At 42.2% G+C, this 17,100-nt stretch overlaps 2 protein-coding genes across 25 annotated transcripts in view; one reads left to right on the top strand and one right to left on the bottom strand.

Annotated features, from left to right (window-relative positions):
• Positions 1 to 17,100, bottom strand: part of MCPH1 (microcephalin 1) — a 232,568-nt gene that overhangs the window by 93,217 nt on the left and 122,251 nt on the right. The window lies entirely within an intron of this gene.
• Positions 1 to 17,100, top strand: part of ANGPT2 (angiopoietin 2) — a 55,997-nt gene that overhangs the window by 20,166 nt on the left and 18,731 nt on the right. For 2 of the 3 annotated variants that reach the window (XM_081521375.1, XM_081521374.1), the window contains exons 2-3: positions 9,900 to 10,055; positions 13,470 to 13,591. In XM_081521375.1, coding sequence (XP_081377501.1) covers positions 9,900 to 10,055; positions 13,470 to 13,591 — 278 coding nt within the window. The remainder of the gene's footprint in view (positions 1 to 9,899; positions 10,056 to 13,469; positions 13,592 to 17,100) is intronic. The other variant, XM_081521376.1, reaches the window with a different exon arrangement.

Genomic DNA, 17,100 nt, shown 5'->3' with positions numbered 1-17,100 from the left:
TGAGATTCTCAAGCACTCCCATCTGCATTCCCACCACCCGCTTCTTTTAAAGAAACAACACAAGCTTCCTGCCTTCCTTATAAAGAGCTAGTTTGTCTTGAAGGTATCTTCTAGACAAAAATCATTTAAATTCCTTTAGTCTTTCCCCTTTCATTGCCATCTAGCATAGTAATTGTGGCAGTGCACGTTTATTTCATGAAGAAAAAAAAAAGCCTGCTGCAAAGATGATCTCTTTAGAAAGCTACCCAGGAGTTTTGCAAACCCACATGATACAGAAAGAGCAGAAAGGAAACAGATAAGACACAAATAACCTTTGCGATCTGAATACTTCATCCCAGGAGTGAAAGTAATATTGCTAACGCTTAGTAGCAAAGTTTTCAGGGGTGGACAGGTACGCCAGTGCAGTGGTAAGAGTCCTGGACCGGGCATTGGGTCTCCAGGGTTTTTTCACTCCAATAACAGCTAGCACTGGGATGCAGGTCCTAGAATCCTCACTCATATTCTAGGGAGTTCAACAATGTCACTGATTTCCAAAGTCTTCCTCCCCACATGGCGTTTAAAGGTCTATCACTCCACAGACAGGTGACAACGGATGGATATATCTGCATCTACATTTACCTCCACACGTGAGGATGTGTTTATATTAATAAATATACATGTTCATGAATATATATATATAACGTTTCAAAGGTTCTGCCTGCCAGAGAAAGACACTGAAATACTGACTCACTTCACTTTTTTCTTGGTGCATCATAATTTTCAAAGGCAAGAGTGTTTTAGAATCATTGAAAAACAAATCCCTAGTATGTGTGTGCTCAGTCAGTCGTGTCTCTTTGGGACCCCATGTACTGAAGCATTCCAGGATTCCCTGTCTTTCACTATCTCCCGGAGTTTGCTCAAACTCATGTCTGTTGAGTTAATGAGGTCATCCAACCATCTCATCCTCTGTCATCCCCTTCTCCTCCTGCCCTCAATCTTTCCTAGCATCTCCTAGCAACAGGGCCTTTTCCAATGAGTCGTCTCTTCCCATTGGTGACCAAAGTTATTGGAGCTTCAGAATCAGTCCTTCCAATGAGTATTCAGGGTTGATTTCCTTTAGGATTAACTGATTTGATCTCCTTACAGTCCAAGGGATTCTCAGGAGTCTTCTCCAGCACCACAGTTTCAAAACATCAATTCTTCAGTGCTCGGCTTTCTTTATGGTCCAACTCTCACATCTGTACATGACTACTGGTAAAACCATAGCTTTCACTAGACTGGACCTCTGTCAGCAAAGTGATGTCTCTGCTTTTTAATACACTGTCCAGGTGTTTTTCATAGCTCTTCTTTCAAGGAGTAAGCGTCAACTTCATGGTTGCAGTCACCGTCTGCAGTGATTTTGGAGCCCAAGAAAATAAAATCTGTCACTGCTTCCACTTTCCCCCCTTCTATTTGCCATAAGTGATGGGACGGGATGCCATGATCTTAGTTTTGTGAATGTTGAATTTTAAGCCAACGAGAGAATTTTTTCACTCTTCTCTTTCATCCTCATCAAGAGGCTCTTTAGTTCCTCTTCGCTTTCTGCCATTAGAGTGGTATCATCAAATCTCTTTCCCAGAGCTAAATTTCAATGAATTTCTCATTGTAATAATCAACAATTCCTTTTACAAAGGAGAGAATAGTTGTATGTTCTCTATCTCTGTAGGAAGCATCACTTGCATCTCCCAGGCTGAGAACAAAAGAGCCCAGGAACCAGAAACCAGACCAAAGCTGGCAGGAGTCAGTAGGATGTCTTGTGTGTAGGCGAGCGTTTGCCGAGATCAGAGGGAAGTTCCCTGATTACTCAGGCCTGTCAAGCTCCTGCTTGATCTTCTTCACATGGTGATCGTGGCCTCGATTTGGTCTCTAGCCCCATCCTTTCGCTGATCTGTTAGAAACACTGCCCTTTTCAGAAGGGCTGCTTCTACGACAGCTGTTTCCTCGGCACCACCACCAAACCACAGAAGTCAGGGCTGCAACCCCACAATCCCACATGGCCTGGGCCTCGAGCCCCTCACCTGCCATCACAGCAGAGTTGGGTCCACAGGCCTCGGGGAGGCACGTGAGTGCTCCTCCTGGGGTTTCTGCTTTGTGAACGAGGCCTGGGGGCGCCCCCCCGCTACTGGGGACCATTCTGGAGGCCTCAGCTGGTCCTCTGGGCCCCCCTCTTCCAAGCAGTCCCCCAGGGAGCAGTCAGTGGGCTTTAGTCCCACAGACCCAGCTTCCTGCCCAACCTCCATCACATCCTTGGGGCCCCTGCTTAACCCAGGCGGAAAGTTCTGAAATGCATTTCCTGGGGCTCCTCAGAAGGGCCTGTGGGCTTCTCACCAGGGACCACCGTGGTGTTTGAGGGAGTCCCCGTGTGTGAACAGCCTACTCTGCCTGGTTCCCTTGGCCTGTACCCCCAGATGGCTCCCTGAGGCCACTTCCTAAGGAAACTTCCTGCCTGTGTGCTTGACTCGGGCTCTGCTTTGGGGAAACTCAAGCCAAGGCAGCTTGAGAATCAAATGACATTAAAGAAATATATGCATAGGTGTATATGTATGTGTGTAAAAAAGCATTTTGCAGTTGTTACTGCTGTGACTATTCTCGCTGTTTATAAGTGTACATATGACCTTACAGGATCTCCTACGTTTTATTTGCTCCATGACCGACAAGTATCTGCAAGATGCTGTGAGCCGGGGCTCTTGCAGATATTTGGGTAAATATGTATGTACCTTCAAAGCCCTCTTAACAGCTGCATCTTGTGTAAAATGTGACCCCTTTTCCCATATGAAATGTCCAAATGAATTTATGTTGCTATACCAGCCTTGTTATGCTTGCATATATTTAAAAAAGGGATGCTATTGATGAAAAACTGCCTTTCTATTGGTAGGAAATGACTGGAACATTTTGAAGGAAAAATATATTTTCTCCTTAGATTTTGGACTGATGGTAAGGGTAACACAGAAGAAGCAAAGAGAGAGTATATGTGAGATATATATATAAGAAACTCAGCTAAATGATGAAAAGGAACACAAAGTGACACCACCATAAAAGCAAAGACATACGAGCCCAGATACACTGGCGCACTCAGATGATTACAACTTTATCTGTCCCAGGAGGAGGGGGACAAGCTGTGAACCTCAGGCCAGCAGCAACTGGTGCCTGTGGCTCTGCTCCTTACCGCGTCTTGCAGTTTGCAGGCAGCACCAGGAACACTTTTAGTCTCTTTATACTAGTGAAAATAGCAACAGGGTTATCTAACAACACAGGATCAGGTTACCAGAATGTCACTCATAAATGACAAACAGAAAAAAGTGGAAAATAGGCCAGAACAAATGAGTTATAGGAAGTGCTCGAACGATCCTCCGTGGCGTGGGTCCACGTGGTTATTTTGGTGGATGCAAGCAGGTTTGTTTATCAACCACCCAGAAGGCCTGTGCTGCAGGGCCCTGCCTCCCTGATGTCCTGTCTGCCGGAACCTGAGGAGGGCAGAGAGGGAGACTTCTGGAGCTGACGGAAGGCTAGTGGCTTTGATCTGGGCTCTTCTGGGAGACATGGTTTCGAGTGTGGCATTGATACAAAGAGGACGCGAAAAGCCTCCCCAGCTCACGGGCATTTGAACATTACCTCCGAAGGGCGGGCTATTCCTTTGCCGCTAGTTCCCTGAAAGGTTTGAGGCGACAAAGGTTTGCCTGAGACCCACATGTCCCAGCCTCTCCCCTTTAACCTCTGAGGACACAACTGCTTGGCCAGTAAGATCTCCAGATACACAAAGCAAAATAAAACAAGCCTTATAAGGAGGTAGAGGAAAGCCCAGCTTTGCCACTTTTCTGTCTGAAGACCTTGAAAGATGTTTTGGTTTTCTCATGACAGGGAACCAAGAACATTAGGTCAGAAGCCTTCCAAACAGAATACCCCTGGATTTAATAATCTTGCATTCAAGTTTTCAAACTAATTATAGGAGTAAATGTTCTGCTCGTTGTCACTAGGGCATATGGCTGGAGAGTGGTCACAGGATTTCTGTATCCCAAGCAAACAAGAATGCAGACCTGTAGTGTGAGGAGATTTAAACAGCAACGAGACAGAAATGAAATGTTCTCAACATCAAATCGCAACATGCAAGGATGTGGGGCTCTTTGAAGAGAGCCTGCAGTGGTGTAGGGGCTGACTGCAGAAAGGGAAAGGCCTTCTGCAAAGATGACACAGGTCAGAGGAATGAAAGAGGTGAGAGGGATGAAGTAGCCTCCGTGGTCTGGTGCCCCCACGAGGCAGGTGTGCGCAGGGAGTGAGGCGCGGAGGCTACGGAGCACCAGTCAGGAAGGGCGTGTGCTGCACATCAGCTCACAGGCCCAGGTGCAGGGGGCACAGGAGCTGCACAGGGATGGCGCCTGCAGCAAGCGCTGACTCTCAGATCATGGGGCCAATCTAGAGGACAGAGGACGGCACACCTTGGGTGGGAAGAAGGGATCAAGTCGGATTACCAAGGGTGGAAAAGCATCCTTTTGGATGGGAAAGAGAGAACAGCTAAAATATCTTGTTTCTAAATTGAAAAGCTATAGAATAAAATGTTTCCAAGGAAACCTCAAGTTATTTGTTAATTTCCTAGGGCGATTAGGTTGTCCAGATGGACAAAATCTAATGAAGGCATCATCAGGACATGGAGTTTTGTTTAAATAGAAGTGATCAGATGTCCCTTGTGGCTCAGTAGGAAAGAATCTACTTGCCATTGCAGGTGACATGGGTTCGGTCCCTAGTCCAGGAAGATCCCACGTGCCACGGAGCAACTAAGCCCCTGTGCCACAACTACTGATTCGTGCCACAACTACTGATCCCACACACCACAACTACTGATCCCACGCGCCACAACTACTGATCCCACGTGCCACAACTACTGATCCCACGTGCCACACTACTGATCCCACATGCCACAACTACTGATCCCACACGCCACAACTACTGAAGCCTGTGCACCCAGAGCCTGGGCTCCACAACAAGAGAAGCCACCACGATGAGAAGCCCTCGCACCAAAGTCAAGAGTAGTTCCCACTCGCCACAACTAGAGAAAGCCTGCACAAAGCAATGGAGACCCAGTGCAGCCAAAAGTAAAATAAATTGAAAAAGCAGAAGTGATGACCAACATCAAAATCTCAAAGTTAGGGATGGGCTTTGTATACTATCTATGCATTCTTTTCTCCAGCCAATTTCAAGATTACTTTCCTTTTGGTGCAAAAAAAATGATGATAATCTTGGTGAGAAGGAAGACAGCCAGGAAAAGGAAAACATTTTGGTTTATAATCAATCTGCCAGAGTTGCTATGAAAATGGGCTTATTTTTCCTGTCAAACCTGATCTTTCCAAATGTTGGGGGAGCAATGAAAAACCTCTGGACATATTTCACATTAAAACAATACATATATGTCTATGTTTTGCTAAAATATTTTCCTCTGGCTGCTTGAATTTCAATGTGTTGCCAACTTTTAAAAGATGGTGTTTGGAGTGCAATTCTTTTACAAATAAAAATAATATCAAGCAAAAAAATCTACACAACTTATAATCATAGCAATAGCCTTACAACGTTAATTCGAGTGTGGGTAATCCATGTGAATCTGAAGGAAAGAGAAACAGCTCAAGGACCCATACTTGGAAGCATGTTTGGACCGCTGATTAAAACGAGAACATGATGAACGTCTACGCAGTCCTTTCTAGCTTGTAATGGGAACCTTTCCGAGGCGCTTGGATCCACAAATTAGAATTGCTGCCTAATCATGTTCAGACACGAGGGCAACGTCAAACATCCCTGCAAAATATGAGTGCGTGAAGCCATCCATGTGAAGCGAGAAAGAACCATGTCCCTCCCTCGAGAGGCTCGAGTGTCTTGAAACTGTTTTGATAAGAGCAACTGAGTGCACACGCAGAGCGGGAAGCGGTGCAGCGTGCTGCCAGTGGGAGCGGCGATCTCATCTGTCCCGTGTTCTTTCCTGTGCTAAGGCTTCCTCATATTAGAGTGAAATTTCACCGGGCCGATTTCGGTATTTCTGGGCTTCAGTCGAAGGCAATTAAACAGAGGAGATACTAAACAGAAAGATGTACTGGGGCAATAAACTAGAAAATAACTAATCCGTCAACCTCAAGAGATGTGAATTTTTAAAACACAGGTGTTGGTGTGGATCAACCAAACTGCTTCATTCCTAGATCTGGTCTTATGCTGATTTAGGGAAAGGCTTCATTAAATGGGAAATTTTCACACTGTATAATGAATGTTCAGAGTCTTTCTCTCTAAAAATTAGTACTAGTCTTTGGAATGAAAAAGATTCTTTTGTCATGATGCTCCCAGGAGATAAAAAAATCATCATTGGGAATCTTCACATCTAGGCTTTTCTGTGAGTAAAAATGACCCCTTTGGCTTCCTTAACTGCACGGTAGGTGGTCTCTCTCTCTTTTTTAAGGCCCTGAGAATCTTGGACATTGAAAGGCAGGCTCACATCAGTTTTGGAACGTACCACTTTGGCTGTTAAAAGGCAGAAAGTGGGGGGTGGCCTCTGGGTTGAACTACCAGTCTGCTCCAGAGTCCAGAAGTGCCCACGTGAGTGAGACTGTGTACCTGGGTCCGTGGAAAGAGGTGAGCACAGTAGCTGAGACATGGGAGCAACCAAGAAGCATCAGCAAGACTTTAGTTATTAGAGTTACTGTGGTTGTTGCTGTTGCTTTTGTTCTGGGGAGTAACTATATGCTTTCAAATTTTAAATTAAAGAAATTTGTTTACAATGTCGTGTTGGTTTCCTCCATACAACAGAGCAAATCAGTCACAATTACACCGACATCTTCTCCCTCCTTTGCCTCCCTCCTCTCCCCCATTCCACCCCTGCAGGTCATCAGAGAGTGCCAGACTGGGCTCCCTGTCCTGCACAGCGACCTCTCATCAGCTACATTCCACACCTGACAGTGTGTGTATGCTGACGCTACTTTCTCCATTCATCCCACTCTCTCCCTCACTGTGTCCCCAAGTCCATTTTCTCTATCTGCATCTCTATTCCTTCCCTGCAAATAGGTTCACCAATAACATTTCTCTAGACTCCATATATATATATGTATTAATATACTGTATTTATTTTTCTGACTTACTTTACTATGGATAATAGGCTCTGGGTTCATTCACCTCACTAGAACTGAACTTCTTTTTCTTTAATGACTGAGAAATATTCCATTATATATATGTACAACTGTCATAGTGCCCTTTTCTCTTATAACCTTAATTTCACTGTGTCAAGTATGAAAGCACAAAACTTGTTGAGAATTAATACAAAAAAAAATCTAAGACTGAATATTCCTGTTTCTGTTTTTCTCTTCTTTCAAAGATTTCAATTAGTTAGCAATTGGGTCAGTATCATATAGAATTTTACTTTATATAGTTGCATATATTATATACATAAAAATAAACTATATATGTACACACTATATATATGATATCTATATACACACATGTATATAGATCTGCAATTTCCCCTCTAACATACACTGATATGTATACTTTCACGCATGAGATATGTACACCTCATACATAGACTTTGTCATCTTAGAAAAGCTGAAAAATAGTGATTTAAAAAGCATTTATATTCTATTGTTTTCAAGCTTACAGAAAGATATGGCCATAAAGTTAAGAAATTTTATTTTAAAAAATTTAGGTCTTTTATGTCTTTTGAAGTTCTTGAGTCTAATTATAAATTGGAACTTGACTTTCAAATGTCAAATTGTAAATAAGCCTCTCATGTCTCTTGCTGACTGTAACCACGTTTGACTTGTTAGTTCTAGAGTCAGGATGGCGGACAATTAAGGATCCATTTTCCGCTTCTTAGTTATGTGATTTAGAATGACAGGAGATAGAACTGCTTCTATTTAGCTCTTAACTATAGAAACCAACAAGAAGATTAAGACTTATTTCTACTAGTTTGTAAATTACTACTTCAGCGTATGGACTTAAACCAAACTCCAGCTTGAGTATATCTTTAATAGTTCCAAACTTCCCAGAATATGTCTTTCTAAATATTATCTTTGTTGGGTGTTAAGAGTAACTAAGAGAACTCTTCTGGATGATTTACATAGCTTTAACTTTAACCTCAAAAATTCCATTATTCCCATGGTAGTGGAGGGGGGCAGGGAATGAGAGGCAGGCAGAAGGAGAGGAGAGGAGAGAGAGGGGGAAGAGAGGGAGGGAGGGGAGGAGGAATTACAAACTTCTATCTGTGAGTTGTTTTAGATCATGTATTTAAACTGTAAAGGTTACAATTTTTAAAAGGTGGGGGGGTGGGGAGGAAAAAGGCAAGAATGAATTAAGAAAAACTATAGACATTTTGGCACAATGCTTTTAAAAATACAGTTTAATTAATCCTTGAAATGGTCCTCTTGACCAAACTGAAACCCTATTATATATATGAGGACTCTGTGGTTCCCCCAAAGCTGAGCAACTTACCTAGAGTTCACAGAAAATGGAGAAACAGTCGTGCACAGCCTGGAGCCCACATACTCCTTCCCACACCCCTGGCTGGTCTGTATTTTTATTCAACTGTATACTTTAACTGCCAAAGACACAGGCATCTATACCATGGCAGTGAATGAGCTTCCTGACGCTCTTGCACATAATCGAATGTTATGAGCTGGCCCACCCGTGGTCCACAGCAACTCAAGGCAGAAGAACCAATCCTGACAGTCAGGCGAGATGAACAGACTAGCATATGATGAAGTCTGCCTGATTGGGAAAATGACGAATCCATGGAAAACCACAGAGAGACTTAACAGGTCTAATGTGTGATGAACTCAGTAAGAGGGAAGTTGGTGGGGGAGTGGTCTTCATGGAGTGTGGCCCTGAGTTGCCCGGAAACCCAAAGGTGTATCCTTCCTCGTGCCGATCTTAAGAGTCTTCTAGGAAGCTGTGGTACATATACACAATGGAATATTACTCAGCCATTAAAAAAAAAATACATTTGAATTGGTTCTATTGAGATGGATGAAACTGGAGCCCATTATACAGAGTGAAGTAAGCCAAAAAGAAAAACACCAATACAGTATACTAATGCGTATATATGGAATTTGAAAGATGGTAACGATAACCCTATATGCGAGACAGAATAAGAGACACAGATGCATAGAACAGTCTTATGGACTCTGAGGGAGAGGTGAGGGTGGGACGTTCTGGGACAATAGCATTGAAACATGTATATTATCATATGTGAAACAGAACACCATTCCATGTTCGATGCATGAGACAAATGCTCAGGGCTGGGGCAATGGGATGACCCAGAGGGATGAGATGGGGAGCGAGGTGGGAGGGGGGTTCAGGATGGGGAATACATATAAACCCATGGCTGATTCATGTCAATGTATGGCAAAAACTACTACAATATTGTAAAGTAATTAGCCCCCAACTAAAATAAATAAATTTATGAAAAAAAAAAAAGAGTCTTCTAAAGCCTGTATTTCAAGAAACCACAGTCTAGAACATGGTACAAACAGTGATGCTTCCTTATACCAAATTTTCATTTTCTGTGTCACATGAACACAATACACTGAAATCCCTGTGGCCCTTCCTGCCAGATGGCAGGTCACCTGCCCACCTCCGAGCTGGGGTTTCACCACCTCCCCTGCTGCCACGGGGTGGACTTCCAGGGTTGCCTAAATGGTCTGTCTCCCACACATGCTGTTACTGAGCTGCCAGATTTTGAGTGAATATAAAGTCACACTGTTTATTATGGCTAGTGATAAAAAAAAACAGCAAGATTTCCCCATATCAGAGCAAGGCACACGTCTTCCAAGAGATGTTTTAAAAGGCAGGGAAACAAATTAGGAATACAATGTCTGACCGTTTGATCAATGACTGTCTTTCTGACGCTTGCTCTTTTCTAGCTTGAGAATTATATCCAGGACAACATGAAGAAAGAGATGGTGGAGATACAACAGAATGCAGTGCAGAACCAGACCGCTGTGATGATAGAAATAGGGACCAACCTGCTAAATCAAACCGCAGAGCAGACCCGGAAGTTAACCGATGTTGAAGCCCAAGTAAGTAGGGAAACGGGGAACACAGAGTGGCCCAGACTGAGAAATAACTAGCACAAAATCGTTACCTAATGACACGAGGGAGAAGCAGAGAAAGCTCCAGAAAAGCAGAAAAAAGGATGACTTGATAAGAAATTAAGAATCTGTGTCTAGATAGAAATTAAAATCAGGAAATATGTATTTTTAATACTGACATTAAATGACATTCATTCTACTGAGCACATTCAGACCAGCTTCACATTACTCATACTTGCTACAGGAGAAGAGCTGCACTGCCCCACTGGTGTTCCCTGGGCTCTGCACGAACTTTCAGTTCTGAGCCCTTCACATTTCTGTGAGCTTGAGACATGACGAGCACAGAGGCAGAGTGCCAGGAACTTTGTTCTTGACCTTAACTCTCGAGTTAGGGTGAAACCCAAGTCTCACAGAACCGCCAAAACTATTTGTGGTGTGAGTTTATACAGTTTGTGGTGTGAGTTTATAGAGAAAGAAGCAAAGGGAAGGGTAAGAAGCAGCAGCTGAGGCACAGAGAGGGTTTAACTTTCAGCCCAAAGACCTGAGCTCCATGACTAACTGGATGAACAAATCCGAGCAAGGCACCAGCTTTCCGCAGGCCTCCGAAGTGGTGACTCCAAACGGGAGAGCTGGCCAGTTCCCTGTGAGCTTTAAGGTTCTATGAGCGATCAATTAATGGTAGGAAAGAAGAATATAAGATATGAAAATATTAGAAGAATAACAGCAAAACAATCGAATGAAGATCATCTGGAGCCATGCTGGATGGCCCGCCACATGTGACCTGATACAGAGTCCAGGTGGGGAAACAGTGCTGTTGGGGGATCTATGGAGATGTTCCAAGTTCAAGATTCACCACTGGTAAGATGGCCTTCTGAGTTCTAATCCTGACTTCTTTATAGGCTGATGAGGAGTATCTTCCTACTAGGAGTTATAAGTAATGCTCAAAAAAAAAAAAGGTAGATTTAACTAAAAACGGTTCCCATGACATATTATTCCTGTATAATCTTATGATTCATGTGCTACTTAAGCTAAAGGACCAAGACATGCCCAGCACCAGCCAGGAGGCGATAAGGGAGAAGAGAAACCATAAGCCTTCCAGTCGAGGCAGCCCACATCGAGAAGGGTGCTGGCGTCCTCCCATCACCACCCCAAGAACCGCTGGACAAGCAGAGAGATAGCAAGGCAGCGTCAGGAGAAGAAAAGATTCTTAGCTGAGTACAGAATAAGATGTTCTTTGCTTATGAAATATCTCCACAATGTCAGAATAGTTTAGGAAAGATACAGATATTTTATACAATGGACCACAAGGTACTCAAAATTCTAAGAGGTAAATTAAGTCTAACAAGTTAAGACACAAACATCTAAAAGTAAACGTATAAATATACCCATGGTCAACTATTAAAATAGATTAGTAATATCTGAGTCACATGCCACCTTCTGAGAATACAATTGATGAGCAATCAAGCTCTTCAGAAAACAGTCCTGGGGCTTCCCTGGTGGTGCAGTGGGTAAGAATCTGCCTGCCAGTGCGGGGGAAGAGTTCAACCCCTGGTCGGGAAGGTAAGATTCCACATGCCCACATGCTGCAGGCACTGGACACCGCACATCCTAGAACCTGTGCTCCATCTGCAACAAGAAAGCCACAGCAGTAAGGAGTCCACACACCACAACGAGGAGCCCGCTTGTCTCAACCAGAGAAAGCCCACACACAGCCATGAAGACCCAGTGCAGCCTGGGTCAAAAAGAAACTGTCCTGAAGTATAATGTTGGTTATGTTTCAAACAAGACTAAGAAAAAAGTATAAGATACAAAGCAATAATGGAAACCTTGGCCATCCTCTGTAAGTTAGACTCAGTAGCATTTAATGAGATTTTGTTGGGTCACATGATTTTTTAAAAAATCTAGGTGGAAAACAGGAAAACAGGAAGATGGCTGGAAAGAAAACAGCTCCAATATCCGACTAAACACAATAAGACGGCTGAGCCTAATCAAAGACATTGAGGGACCAAATTATGTATCAGCTTACTCAGGTATCTGGTGGGCAGTTACTGTGTGAAGCTGGTTAAATTCAAACACGAAAGGTTCTGATTAGAAGATTCTTCCAGCCTGTCAGCGTGAGAGACTATTAAACCAGACTGTGAGGGATGGCTGGAGGCCTGAGATCTTAGACGCAACAGACAACCATGTGACCTGGGTAATTTAGAGTCACCTGCAGCTGGAGGCCTTCGGAAAAGTGATGGGAAAACATCGCCCTGGTCCTGGATCAGTCAGGACCCACAAGCCATCCTCCCGCCCCTCCCCTGCTGAACTCACTGAGCTCCCTTAGGAGCAAAATAAAAGACGAGTTTCCAGTTCCTTCTCTCAATAACCAATGCACAATGTTGGGGCCCACAGAAGATGTAGGCCTCATCTATATTCCGGGTGTTAGTATCCAATCTCAGCCTGGGGCTGGCTGGGGTCTTCACTCATGCACAGAAGAGCGATCATGGCAGGAAAGCATCCAGCTTTGACTGAACACCAGGCTGTCCCTAAACCTGTGTGATGAGGTCAAGCCAAGGCTTTCACGAATGACACAGACCCCGAGCAAACAATGCTTCTTTCAAGGACCCTCATTCCGGCCAACAATTCTGTCTGACACTTGACACATGACGTCACATCCTGAGTAACCATGACACAGAGGACATGAGTCACCACACTCTTCCTGCTAAAATGCAGCCAAAGGCGAAAGAATTCATTCTTGAAGTTGTTGGAACACAATGGAACAGCGATACCGCACGTGGTGTGTGTCAGAAAGGCCTGCAGAGCGAGACCCAGCTCCTGCTTCATACTGATGCTCTCGTTTCCTGATGGGTTGACATGACTTTTAAAATAGGAAAAAGAGACATGGAAAAGGAAGGGGTGGGGGAGACTAAACAAGTGAATACAAATAAGGAAATGCTAGGCTAAAAGCAAGCTGTGTTCTTATAGAATGGAAGTAGGTGGCTCTAAACACTCTATCTACTGACACAGAGATGTGAGGGCAACATCTGTCTTGAGCAAAGGAAATGCCTCTTTTCATTTATCAACTATTTCTGATATATTAAATATGACCATTTTATGCTCCTGATTATTCCACTGTGTGAAACGACAAAACACGGCAGAAGAAAATGAACATTACATTATTTGACACAAACACCACTGTCCAGAACTATTAAATCCTTTCCAAAATAACATGGCGAAAAAAAAAATGTTTAGCACACTTTGAAGTATTCCAGCACAACAAACCTTTTCTGAAAATGAAAAATATGCCAAAATAAGAGACTTGGTTAAATAAGTAACATTTTATTTTTTCCTATAATTTAGATGACTTTGTATCTAATTAAAAAAAATACTAAGTAGAAATTTTATTTTTGTTACATTTAGGTATTAAATCAGACAACAAGACTTGAACTTCAGCTTCTAGAACACTCCCTTTCTACAAACAAATTGGAAAAACAGATTTTGGATCAGACCAGTGAAATAAGCAAACTGCAAGATAAGAACAGGTAATAAAAATACAAAGAGATGTATAATCCAGAATCCTACATTCTCTAGATATGAAAGCCTATTTCAAGTGATTATTAACTACAAATAGCATGGCTTTCAAAATGCCTAATTTCTTACTATTCTGGAAGGATCAGAAGTTGATGGGAATGCAGGGAGAGGGTTTGGAGAAAAACACCAAAATGGCATCACCTTCTAAAATAGTCCTTGTCTCAGTTTCTTTAACACTCTGGGCCTCTTAAAGATCCTCTTACGTGAATCCTCCAAATTTTACCTCAGGATTTTACATCAATCCACAGAAAACTACTACTGAGGCATTTTGATATTAACAAATTCTTTGCCTCTGAGAACTTAGTTTATTTCAATGCAAAATGGTCTACAGCAGGAAAACTACACCTTATTGTAAACCAACGCACATTTCATGATGCAATGTTTATTTTTAAAGCATATGCCAAAGTAAAAACAAAAGTTAATATTAAATAGTTATGTTAATATCTAAATAAAATGTTAAAAGCTCTCAAAAAAAAAATGATACAAAAACCAAGATTATGGGTGGCCAGTGGGGACTGTTTTCATAGGCTTACTCAGGTGGGGACATAGGAGGGTAATTCTGTTCACATTCCGGGTGTGCACATTTTCTTGATTCTAATCAGGAAGGACATGCATCTATGCCATGTAACAACACACTGTCACACAACTAAGTAATTCTTCATTCATAGCCAAAAATGATGGCAAACTTACTCTGTTATGATCATTCTTTCCTTTAATTGAGAACTAAACTGAAGTAATTCTGTTTCTTGGGTAACAGATTGAATTCATTAGTGACTGAGAGTTTTGAAAAGCAAGTCGTTTTTTTTTTTTTTTTAACTTTTAACTGGGGTAAAATTGTTCTACAGTGTTGTATTGGTTTCTGCCATACAACACCACAAATGAGCCACAACTATCCATGGATCGCCCCTCCCCTCCTGGCAGCCCACCCCTCGGTCACCACGGAGCAGCGGGCAGCTCCATGCACTGTGATGCTCAGCAGCCTCTCAGCAGCCATCAGCGCACAGATGGCAGTGTACGCATGTGTCACTGATACTCTCCTCATCCGTCCCACCCTCCCCTCTCCCCACTGTGCCCCCAGCCCATCCTCTTTCTGAGTCTCACTCCTTCACTGCAAGTAGGTTCATCAATACCATTGTTTCTAGATATTCCATAAATAAGCATTAATACACGATACTTTTCTCTTTCTGATTTACTTCACTTTGTATAACAGGCTTGGGGTCAACCACCTCACTAGAACTGACTCAAATTCTGTTTTCTTTTGAGGTTGAATAATATTCCATTGTATATATGTACCACATCTTTATCCATCCATCTGTACCAAGTATATTTTTATTCTAAATATTTTAATGTTTCACATTTATCTCTTACGAAAAGTAATATAAAAGTCTGAGGCCAATAATTGAGCTATATTAAGAGTCTCTCTTGTTTCATGTTGTTAAAATGGCCTTATTTAGTGTTCCCTTGAGTGGGTTGCAGTAATGTTGGGACACTCTGGTGCTGGACATGGTTCCCGCCTTAATTTCTCAGTTAGTATGCTATGATGCTAAAATGATCACTTACAAGTGTCAGTTATGTTACCCAGATGACAACTTTACAAATAGTTGTCAAATAGTATTGCCTTTTGTCTAGAAAAGTATGCATCTAATTCTCAATTCAGATACACTGCTTAATATTTTCACTTATCACAATATGCAATTTTTTTTCAGCCTGAATTGCTGTGAAATGCAATCAACAACTTTCACTACATTTTTTAACCATCCCTAATTTGATAAAATTCTTTCATATGTTAAAGCTTTACAATGTATAAAATAGTGACTCCAACCACACAGGAAGCTGCTGTGTTTTCTGATAATTCTTGCTTAAATGATCCTTCACATTCCTCCCTCCCCGCTTAATCCTACACAGTTTTCCCCAGGTTAACTGACATTTGACCAGTAGTGTGCTTTTCCAATAATTTCAATCCATTTTTATATGAGTTATTTTTACCATCTGAGTCACCAGGGAAGCCCCTATTTATGAGTTATTTTCAAACATCACAACATTTTCTCCATAAAACCACTCTGCTGAACAAACATCTCTAACAAACTAAAATCCTACGTCACTTGAAACAGCAGAGTTCCACACTTGAATTGCAAATATCTAACTCAGACTGGTGGCACAGTGGCAAAGAATTTGCCTGCAATGCAGGAGATGCAAGAGACTCAGGTTCAATTCCTGAGTTGGGAAGATCCCCTGGAGAAAGAAATGGCAACCCACTCCAGTATTCTTGTCTGGAAAATTCCATGGACAGAGGAGCTTGGCGGGCTACTGTCCATGGGGTTGCAAAGAGTCAGACACGACTGAACAACTGAATGCACACACCTAACTCAGACTGGAGCCACAGAAGAACTGTTTCTGAGTGACCTGCCATAGTGAGGATACTGAAAGACGTAGCTTTTATCAGCAGACTTACAAAAACCACGTGTAACGAATCTATACCTGCAGAAGAATAATCTTTTTAGCAGCTACAGGAATCATGTTCCCTTTTGACACAATGTGAAATGAAATGGCAATAATATGTTTCTTTTCATCAACAACTTTACATAAATAATAAGAAAGTCGTGTTGATGATTTTATATCGTTCAGTGAGTTTCGCATGCTGTTTTCAGGTACCTTAAAATTTGCCTAAGATGTGGAGTAGCCAAAGATTTCATCATTACAAAAATACGTGAATGTGTTGCACACTTGACAAACCATATTTTAAATTATCTTTAATAGTTCTGTCAAAGTGCGATTGCTTTCTTCATGGAACATGAAGTATTTAATTTTTTTCCAGTGAATTCAAAGTACTTAATAGCATCAACATCTTCCTGAAAATAACCATGAGCTGAAGTTGAAAATTACTATACTTTTTTCATCTTTTCTTTCCTTCTAAAAATAAATGATTTAGGGGCTACTTGCACCAGTTCAATTAAATTACAATTACTGTTATATGATTCAGTTGTTACTGAAAAGCATTGTCATTTATACTGTCCCCTTCTGAAGAGAGGCAATAAAAACACATAAAAGAAACACGATTCAGCCTTGATATTTCTGCCAACGGGGATATTTCTCCACATTTCTCAACAGACTGTGAATTATGTTAATATAAAGTTACACAGTACCAACGTCCAACTTTATGGTGATATCAAGCAGACCATCCTGTATCAGGAATCCAAGTGAGACGCAAACGAGCAGTGTCAGTGACACAGGCGTCCCCATGGCGCCACCCCGCCCCCGCGCACCATCGTCCACACTGAACACGGCATTTGCCGCGCTATGCAAAATTCTCGCTATGAATTTATTCTCATGTCTTACCCCACTTTTTAAATTTCCTTTTATTAAAAAACAAAAAGCATAATACAACTCACTAAATCGACTGCAGAAGCCAGTAATGGGGCCAGATGTGCATTTTGCAGGACATGGCTCTGAGATCTGATCT

Source organism: Giraffa tippelskirchi, chromosome 8 (assembly GCF_054371585.1).
Source record: "Giraffa tippelskirchi isolate mGirTip1 chromosome 8, T2T-mGirTip1v1.2.pri, whole genome shotgun sequence".
Lineage (NCBI taxonomy): Eukaryota > Metazoa > Chordata > Mammalia > Artiodactyla > Giraffidae > Giraffa > Giraffa tippelskirchi.
The sequence above is the reverse complement of the archived record's forward strand: the minus strand, read 5'-3'. Positions and strand labels throughout refer to the sequence as shown.